The 10,159-nt window shown below is 44.3% G+C and overlaps 1 protein-coding gene across 1 annotated transcript; it reads left to right on the forward strand.

The window, feature by feature from the left end:
- The first annotated feature begins 1,249 nt into the window (after nucleotides 1-1,249).
- On the forward strand, nucleotides 1,250-8,239 carry LOC127306611 (acetylornithine deacetylase). Its single transcript, XM_051337276.2, has 10 exons — nucleotides 1,250-1,695; nucleotides 5,460-5,713; nucleotides 5,819-5,927; nucleotides 6,537-6,675; nucleotides 6,789-6,846; nucleotides 7,166-7,183; nucleotides 7,296-7,421; nucleotides 7,507-7,663; nucleotides 7,813-7,846; nucleotides 8,033-8,239. The coding sequence occupies exons 1-10, from the start codon at nucleotides 1,360-1,362 to the stop codon at nucleotides 8,140-8,142; spliced, it is 1,341 nt and encodes a 446-aa protein (XP_051193236.1). The 5' UTR covers nucleotides 1,250-1,359; the 3' UTR covers nucleotides 8,143-8,239.
- The last annotated feature ends 1,920 nt before the right edge of the window (nucleotides 8,240-10,159 follow it).

Consider the following 10,159-nt stretch of genomic DNA (forward strand, 5'->3'; position numbering starts at 1 on the left):
GCCAGACTTTCTCAATAGCAACGGTACCATCACGTGTCATTGCGAACCATGAGATGAGCGGCACCTGTTTTCACATTAGTACAGTCTTTCTTGGAATGACCTCTACCCTTGCACGTATGCCAGTGAATGTTACTTATGCGAGTGGTATGCGTGTAGGAAGATTCAACCTTTGATGCCATGTCCGAAAAGTTCTTTTGGATCATGGGCACCAGTGATCTCAGTGTATTAAAAAATTCGAAAAATATATTTATATATTTCTCTTTTTCTGTTCTTTGAGGTCTAATCTGCAACAGTGCTTCACTCTACTTCCCTCTGAACTAAGCGTCATGGACTCTTTTACAACCCAAATCACGACACATTTTTGGTAGAACCATGATACATGTGAACCTAGAAAGCATGACACGATGAAGCAACAAGGATCCTATATGGATTAAGGAAATGCTCTTCAAGCAACACCTGTTCAATTTAAGTTTGAAACAACCCTGTGACTCTGAACTTATAATTAGTAAGGAGTACGGTGGCAAGCGGCGTGGGTTGCGGACGCATAGTTGCTCAAATCTAGCTCAAATTTCAATCTTTTTCGTCATTTCTGTTTCAGCAAGCGGCATGGGATGGAAAGCGGGCGACTTTGACACCCTACTAAGGAGTAAGGACACATACTATTTCAGTGTGAAAATACTCAAACTTAAGGATTAAGTCGTGAGACTTGGCCTGATTCTCTGACAACTTGCGTGGGAAGTTGCACGACTTTTGACTCAATAGTACCTTAAATCTCAGGCATTATTTGTTCTGCATGCAAGTTGAGTTCAAATAGCATCATATGGTACCCTCAAACTTTCTTGGATTCTCCTCTTTTGTAACCTTGGTGGGAGAGTAATCCTTGCACATTGGTGCATTGGTCATTAAAAATAGTCGATATCACCTTCGAATCGATCAAAACACTTACCAACAAACATCGCGACAATGGGATGAGGAAAAAGTAACAAACAATGTTTCTTACTAGTAGTAGTATTTAAAGAAAAAGTTGACAAAACTAATATTTTTGTATTCAAAATATCTTAAATTACAACGTAGTATCTCCTTTTGCATAAGCCGTGAAATTGTAAAACACTTCACCTAGATTGCTCTGATTTTTCAGTTCGCTGCCAGTCATATTTTTGCTGCAGAAAAGTAGAGAAGCAAAGGCGTACAGTAAAGAAATTACCCCAGCGGACACGGCACGGAGTGCCGTCGTTGAAGAGGACGCATCAAACGCTCACATCGTACTCGTACGCATCAAAGAGTTGCTCAAGCACAGAGCTCCTCATCTGGACTCCCTCAGCTGCTGACCCACTCCGCGTCTCCGCCGCCGCGTCTCAGATGGCATCTCCGGCGCCGCCGCTCAAGGAAGCCGTCGGCGGCCTGGACCGCGAACCCTTCGTCGCCCTCCTCGCCAAGCTCATCGGCGAGACCCAGCGCCTGCAGAACGACCCGCCGGAGCTCGTCCCGCAGGAGGAGCTCGTGGCGCAGCACGTGCTCGACGTGCTCCTCCCGGTTTCCACGGACACCGGCGGCGGCCCGCTCCTCGTGCGCAAGGTGAACTACACCGAGGGCCGCAGCAACGTCATCGTCGAGTACCCCGGCACCGTCCCCGGCCGCGTCGTCTCCTTCGTCGGCATGCACATGGACGTCGTCCCCGCCAACCCTAACGAATGGGTGAGTTCTCTTTATTTGGATGGTGCGAAAATTGATTTTAGGGTTTGCGGTTGCTGGACGAAGGATTTCAGTGTTTGCTTGATTTGGGGGCGTTTCTGTCCGGAAAAATTGGCACCTTATTTTGCGGTAGCTTACATGATTGCATCGATGGTTATCAGAATTTCAACTTCTCAGATTTGTAGGTAGTTCTACTGTCTTCTACCGTATGAGGCATGATTGGGTGATCCGGTGGTTACTGCGTTCCTAAAGGTCACTTTGCTGTATCATTGGGTGAAAATATCCTGGATCCAGCTTAGAGTAGAAGCTTTTGTTTGCAGGAAGGCTTAGAGTGGAGACTAACTCGCTTTGTTGCACTACCTCTGTCCATCAAATAATGTCGCAAGTTTGTCTAAATTTAGATGTATCTAGACACTCTTTAGTGTATAGATACATCCGAATTTAGACAAATCTCCGACATCCTTTTATGGATGGAGGGAGTATTATGGTATTATGGTTGTGACTTTTGAGCAAGGAATCAACCACGATTTTATGGTCTTAAAATCTGCATACTCACAGATATGTTGGGATATGTTAGAACTTAGAACTTACAAGTTACAAGTATAGATCGTATAATGTTCTGTTTCCCTTATGGCTTATGTAGTATTTGTTGGGATTCGCCCACGGATCGATCACATCAAACTAGATGAACACACGCACGCGAAAAAGCTCGTGGCCAGGGGCACGTATCGTGCCCTCCTTTTTCTGTATATTCCTCAATTTCTAATCTGCGGTACAACTTAACCAGCACCCCCGTGTATATATACACGGCCGACACAACCGACTCAACACCTAAACCTAGTCTGACACGAACTAGTCTAGTACTAAGACGGATCTAACTCAGCTAACTAGAACTCACGTGAGGCAACTAGCTAGTACATTGAAGGGGAGTGCTGGGCGTCCCCCGGGGGATTAGAAATCTAATCCCCCGGGTCCCCAACCGTCAGATCAACAGATCTGAAACGTTTTCGGCCATCAGATCAAACCAACCAGCCCTCTCTCCCACTTTTGCTACCATGATGCACCAAAGTAGCAAAAAACGGTTCAATTGTAGCAAACTCTATTTTCACCTAAAACACACAGATCTCGCCGGAGTCTCGCCGGAGACTCGCCGGAGTCTCGCCGGAGTCTCGCCGGAGACTCGCCGGAGATGTCGCCGAAGACCCACCAGAAACCTCACCGGAGACTTAGTAGCAAAAAATATATGCTATAGTAGCAAAAACACACAAGGATTGTAGCAACCTATTTTTTGCTATTGTAGCAAAACCAACCTCGTCGGAGACTCGCCGGAGACCCCATTTGGAGAATTTGTAGCAGAAAAATATACTATTGTAGCAAACACCTATAACAAATGTAGCAAAACCTAATTTCAATGGATTCTTGCCGGAAAGATTGTAGCAACAAAATAGAATATTGTAGCGAAACCACAAAACCAAAGTAGCAAATTAAAAAATTGGTATGTAGCAAAGACCAACTCGTGGAAATGAAATCCACAAAAGCGATGCTGCAAAATAGGTTGTAGCAAACAAATTGTTCTATATTATCATAACCGCTGAACAATTGTAGCGAAAAAAATAAAAATCCTATGGCGAGGGGAGAGGTTCCGTCGACCGGCGACGAGGGCAGGGCGTGGGGAGCTCCCTTCAAACAGCGTGCTGGGCACACGCTAGGGGGTAGCGGGATCCTGCACCGGAGATCGAGTGGGCGTCGCCTCCTGGTCCGGCGGCGGCGAGGATCTGCCCGACGGCGGCGAACTGCAGGGGACCGTGCACGGACATGGTCTTCTGCGGTAAGAGAGACGACTGGTGCTGCCGGCGCGTGGATCCCGGGGACGCGGTGGAGATGTGCGTCCAGGGCTGGTGGTGGAGGAGGGGTTGCGAGGTTCGCCGGTTGAGGTCCGTCGAGCGGAGGCGGAGTATCTGTGGCGCTACCGGAGGGCGGCAGCGTGGTGAAGATGCGCATCCGGGGGTGGTGATGGAGGAGGGATTCCGGGGGGGCGCCGCCGGTGCCGGCAGTGGAGACGCACGGCGAGGAGGTGGGGCATCGGAGGGCGTGGTGCAGAGTTTCTATCCATGGCGTCGTGGGGATTTGAGGATAACAAGGTGTGAAGAGAGACGAAGAGATAAGGTGGCCCACTGCCACGCGTCGCGCGCTAGAGGAGGAGGATGGAGCGTCCGTTCCCCCGGGGGAACGTGAGCGTTTCCCTACATTGAATCCTACAGGGACTACAACTTCTTGTTGCATGTCCAAACCGGACAATGACTAACTAATCAACCTAGCTATGAACCAAACTAGACTCTTTAACCCTTTAATCAAGATTAACTCTAACTAAGGAAATTCTAATCAAGATTAGTGCTAACAATCTCTCCCTAATCTTGATCATCATCTCCACAACTTGACTCAGACTTGCTGTCTCCTTGTACTCCTTCTGGTCTTGACTCCTTGCAGATTCGCGGCTCGTCGACTCAACTCCAACGCATGATCCGGACTACCAGCCCACACGGTCGCATCTACGCGTGCAACGTGCAAGACTGGACACACCATCAGTCTTCACGTCGTTACTAATTTAACTGGTCACTGTCCCACTACACGCCAAGCTTGATCTCCTCGCCGAGACACGCAGATGGCCACCTTGCCACCTTGTCTTCGCTCACGTCGATCCTTGCTCCTGGGCAATTCCTCGAACGTGACGCTTCAACTGCAACAGATCCTCACAGAAACAAGCACTGGAACACAACGGCGACTCACGGACTCGACGACGACTCGACGTGCCAACTTGCACAACCACGACTCCTTGACTCATCAGACTCCTCCGAAGACGACTTTGACGAAAAACCCGCGGACGACGATCTTGACGAGACTCCCGGTACCACACCTCGGCACCACCTCTCCCATCAACGATCATCCACCACCTCGCCTCGCCAACGACAACACTCTGTCGTCCCTTCCGTGTTGCTCCACCGAGCAACGGTCGCCCGCTGCCTCGCTAACAACAGCGCGACGCCTGCTCCACCCGGCCGCTTCGCCGAGCGACGGTCGCCTGCCCCGAGGCGCTAGTAGGGTCGCCTCCCCGGGGCAAGCGTAGCTTCAAATCTTTAACCTCGCTCTGATACCAATTGTTAGGAATTCTCCCACGAGTCAATCACATCAAACTAGATGAACACACGCATGCGAAAAAGCTCGTGGCCAGGGGCACGTATCGTGCCCTCCTTTTTCTGTATATTCCTCAATTTCTAATCTGCGGTACAACTTAACCAGCACCCCCGTGTATATATACACGGCCGACACAACCGACTCAACACCTAAACCTAGTCTGACACGAACTAGTCTAGTACTAAGACGGATCTAACTCAGCTAACTAGAACTCACGTGAGGCAACTAGCTAGTACATTGAATCCTACAGGGACTACAACTTCTTGTTGCATGTCCAAACCGGACAATGACTAACTAATCAACCTAGCTATGAACCAAACTAGACTCTTTAACCCTTTAATCAAGATTAACTCTAACTAAGGAAATTCTAATCAAGATTAGTGCTAACAGTATTTTGGTACAACTTAGTGCTTCGATGCTCCACCTTTCCCCAATTTAGTGCGGTTTGTGTAAGCCTGTAAGGTCAAGTTCTTTCTGCTTGCGTCAAGTAATTGGTTTCGAACCAATTGTAATTTGTAGCTCAAATTTTGTTCTTGGTTATAATCACTTAACTGGATTTCCCCCTTCTCTTTCAGGACTTCGATCCCTTCTCACTAACATTTGACAGTGATGACAAGGAAAAGCTTAGGGGGCGTGGGACGACTGACTGTCTTGGTCATGTGGCGCTGGTGACTCAGCTCATGCGGCGGCTTGGTGAGGTGAAACCAGCATTGAAACATTCCGTAATTGCGGTGTTCATTGCCAACGAGGAGAACTCATCAGTAACTGGCATTGGTGTTGATGGCCTTGTCAAGGATGGGTTACTGGATAAGCTCAAGACTGGACCGCTGTGAGTATCGAACTTGCTGATGTTTCAATGGAATGATTGACTAGTGTGTCACCCATGAGAAATTTTTGCTGATTTGGTTCATTTTATTTTTATGATATTGTGAAGGTTTTGGATAGATACAGCTGATAAGCAGCCATGCATTGGCACCGGTGGAATGATCCCGTGGCATCTCAAGGCAACAGGGAAGCTGTTCCACAGTGGCCTCGCACATAAGGTACTCATTCAAACTCATTAGAACACGCAAATTCTAAGAGTTAATGTGAAATGACCATATATATCCTAGTAATTGACATGCCAAAACTATGTAATCTCTTTCAAGCATTAGAGTAGGAGACTAGCCATATAGGGTCAAACTATTCATCTTCTACACTGACATGTTTTTTGAAACAGAGACTTCTAAAACTGGGGACAATTATAGTGAAACAGAGGACTAAATAGAATATAACAATGATCTATTAAATTTAAAAGTATACTTGCTAAAATAAGCTAGAAGTCGTGCGGTTAGTGTCAAAGTACCAACTTATCTATGAGAAATAGGACCGAAAACAAAGTTACACAGAAAGCCTAACGCAAGTGATCGCTGATACAGCACAGATTGCAGAACCACATTATCAACTTTGCTATTATACGACTGCTCTTTATAGATGTTTATTTGCCTGCGTACAAAAGAGATTGCTTTGTAATGATAGCGAAAGAAATATTTAAGTAGCTTATAAGTAAACATGTCCAAACCTAATCTTTCAACCTTCTCTTTTGGGGACGACAAAGTACGGTGTCGTTTTTGAAATCTGAAGATATCTTCTTTTGTTTTGTTTTGCTAAAGGCCATAAATTCCATGGAGTTAAATATGGATGCACTTAAAGAAATCCAAACACGGTTTTACAATGACTTCCCTGCACACGAGAAAGAGAAGCTCTACAAGTTTGCTACTCCATCTACGATTAAGCCAACAAAGTGGAGCTGTAAGTCCACTTGCACCTGTAGTTTTATGATGTTTAAGGGATTGTATTTATAATACATAGAAAAGGATATCATTGTATAGGCTCCTAGTAAATGATACTTCACACCTTTGCAGATCCTGGTGGAGGTCTGAATCAAATTCCTGGAGAATGTACAATTTCAGGGGATATAAGGTTCGACTCTTGCACTGGAGTTCTTAGGTTCCTTTCAATTGCTCTTCATCTCAAATGGTGACTAGTTTTAGTTTGGTATGTATTTTGTACATTGCTGGAGCCTTGGAGGCATGGTGAGTCCCTACGGAAAGTTAATGTGGAATCGTTTGTAGTCAGTAGAGTGTTAATGTAAGATTAAAGGAATAAAATAATATTGCTATGGCTGGCACTGCTTGCATATTTCTGTGTTTGTAAGAATGCAATAGAAATAAACCATGTTCAGCTTTTTTTTGTTTTTTTCCTAATGTTTCCTGACCATATGTTCTTTTCTACATTGCAGATTGACTCCTTTCTATAGGTAAGCCGCTTCTCTTATGCATGCAATATGTATTATTCTTTCTCCTGGATGTGCATCTGTGGCTACCAAATGATGTGTTAAATTGATACTTGCCACTGACATCATCATGCAGCACGAGTTTTGTTGTTAAGAAGTTACAAGAGTATGTGGATGATATAAATGCTAACCTCGAAACAACCCTCCCTACTCGTGGCCCAGTGTCCAAATACGTTCTTCCTGATGAGAACCTACGAGGAAGGTGAATTATTTTGACTTTACCACATCTACAAGCAACCGTCATGATAGAGTTTACCGTTTTCACTACTCACGGTTGATTGTGCTAGGCTTGAAATCGCTTTTGATGGAGATATAATGAATGGGGTGGCATGTAACCTTGAGTCTCGAGGCTTCAAAGCATTATGCAAAGCGACTGAGGAAATAGTCGGACACGTAGAGCCGTATTCCATCACTGGAAGTCTGCCTCTGATTCGGGAATTACAGGTTCGGACGCTAACAAGCACATTTTTTATTATCTGGATGCTTGTAAGATTAAAGAGTAGGAGACTAGCCATATAGGGTCAAATTATCTGGATGCTTGTAAGATTAATTATCTGTGTGCACTAAAGCAAACCCATGTTGATGATTTGCAGGATGAGGGATTCGATGTTCAGACTGCTGGCTATGGTAGGCACTTCAACAAGCACTTTATATTTGTCGACTTCTGTTTATCATTTTATTATGTACCGTCGGTTGGAACACTGTATTCACATCTTGACTTTATTTTTACCTGAGATATATAGCTGAAGTCTTTCCTTTATTTTTACTTTAAAGTGTAAGTGCTCATATAATGTTGCTGCTGGTACGCTGCAGGCTTACTGAAGACATACCACGCGAAGAACGAGTACTGCCTGTTCCCAGATATGGCCCAGGGTTTCCAAGTGTTCGTGAGCATCATTTCACAGTTAGAAGCAGATGCCTAAACTTTCTTCTATCTAGGGAGGAAAGGATATATTGTTGACATATATATTCCTGTTACTCAGTGGTTTAATAATATATTACGTTCATGGACTCTTTTTATCTCTCTCCCCAGAGGATCAACCTCGATTTATCGAGATCGTTCTAAGATGGTTTATTGTTGGAGAAAGAAGGTTGCGCGCTCTATATAGTACGCTGGTCAGTGTATAATTTTTTAGTCGCACCCGCAATATATATGGAATTAAGTCTAAGGCTTACTAGAGTCAATACTCCCTCCATGCTAAAATATAGTCTATATAAGTTTTTTCAAAAGTCAAACCGGGTAAACTTTGACCAAAGTTATTTCAAAAATATCAACATTTACAATCTCAAATCAATACCATCGAATTTATTATAAAGTATATTTAATATGATATATATTAGATATTTTAGATATGTATAAATTCTTCAATAAATTTGGTCAAAGTTAGTGTAGTTTGACTTTAACGAAAATCAATGCGCACTATATTATGGCATGGAGGGAGTGCGATGAGTTGCATATATATACTGCATTAGTGCAGCTTGACCGGTTCGCCCTGGCCAATGCCTCGCTTGCATCCTGGTTAGTTTAGGGTCAGTTTGGTTGCTCGGATGTTTTTGTTGCATCTGTGGAGATCTTCTCACTAGAGCCATGATGAACTGGGCTAAAACTGTAATCATGTTATGCATCTAGTAGTTTGGTTGGTAATAAGTCATTTTAGGCCTATTTATGCACCTTATTTAAGAGCCCGCAAAGCACATGTGAGGATAGAATATTAGCCAGTTTTGTTCCAATCTATGTATTGTTCAGGTAACCACTTATCACAAGTGAAAGTGATGATCTTACCACGCAGAATTGTGAACAGCTAAGCGGAATATGCAAGTAATAATAGACAAAAGTAAAATATATGTCGTTTAGCCCTAGCTACTAGCAAATAGCAGTTCATCACGGTGTTCCCTAGCTACTAGCAAATTGATGTTTAGTACATCATAACGAGGAGCAGTGAAGTGCTGGATAGCATGAAAGTGTTTTTGTAGGTTTGTCTTGTTTTTTCAAAGCTTGGTTGTGCCTCTGTCTGCCCACATTACGTCAGCTCACACCTGTTGCTCTTCCAAATTCGACTATCACCCTAACTAACATCATGGCCATAATCAATACCATCTAACGTCACGTCATCCCCATCCGAGAAGAACTCATCAATACACGACCGTAAGATTCAATTGTGTAGAATACAACATGCAAGACCAAGTTTTACTTGGGTGAAGAAATGGGAATGGCTTGTGATCAAGAATTTTAAACATGTTCTTCAAAGCAGTGAAAGACCTCTCCATTGTCACTCGAAGGCTAGAGTGTCTCAGATAAAATGGTTCTTTGGCATTTTGGGGTAGTGTCTTGCACAGAACACATTGAGATGATACCTTGTTGACCTAAAGGGTGGAAAAAAAATCCTGACGGTAAGCATAACCCGCATCAGCAAGGTAGAACTTTGTCCTCTGGGTATCAGGCCATCAAGTCTCTCCAAGCCGTCTGCTAGAATCGTCACATCATGTGCCGATCTTTTCCATCGTGCTAGAACATATGTGAAACTCATATCAAAATCAACAACTACGCACACATTTTGGCTCGTGTAGTGTTTCCTCCCCTATATGCATACGACTCGCTTCTTGGCACTCTTGCAGTAACAAGAGTGCCATCAATCGCACCACTGCAATCCTGACATGAAAATGAGCAACTTGTTAGGTCTTGTTGAAGTAGAACAGTGTGATGCACAAAGATGTTCAGTTGCTCACCTTGAAATATGGAAACCATCATAGCTATCTTTGATCTTGGTGGGAGTGTGGAAAGATGACAGCTCTTGCATGCATGACTTGCTTGAAATAGTGAGATATTATTTCAGTAGATCTCCTCCATGTGTTGCGAATCACTCGTTATGTCCAAGAACATGAAGAAACATTGCCACTTGCTCTTCGATACAACAGTAGATGCTATCTTTAAGCAACCCC

The sequence above is a fragment of the Lolium perenne genome, chromosome 6 (genome assembly GCF_019359855.2).
Source record: "Lolium perenne isolate Kyuss_39 chromosome 6, Kyuss_2.0, whole genome shotgun sequence".
Classification (NCBI taxonomy): domain Eukaryota; kingdom Viridiplantae; phylum Streptophyta; class Magnoliopsida; order Poales; family Poaceae; genus Lolium; species Lolium perenne.

Bases quoted from the DNA above. Each gene is read 5' to 3' on its own strand.
- LOC127306611 (XM_051337276.2), top strand. From the start codon at position 1,360: ATGGCATCTCCGGCGCCGCCGCTCAAGGAAGCCGTCGGCGGCCTGGAC. The intron at 1,696-5,459 runs GTGAGTTCTCTT...CTTCTCTTTCAG, and splicing joins CCGCCAACCCTAACGAATGG to GACTTCGATCCCTTCTCACT. The intron at 7,664-7,812 runs GTTCGGACGCTA...GATGATTTGCAG, and splicing joins CTCTGATTCGGGAATTACAG to GATGAGGGATTCGATGTTCA.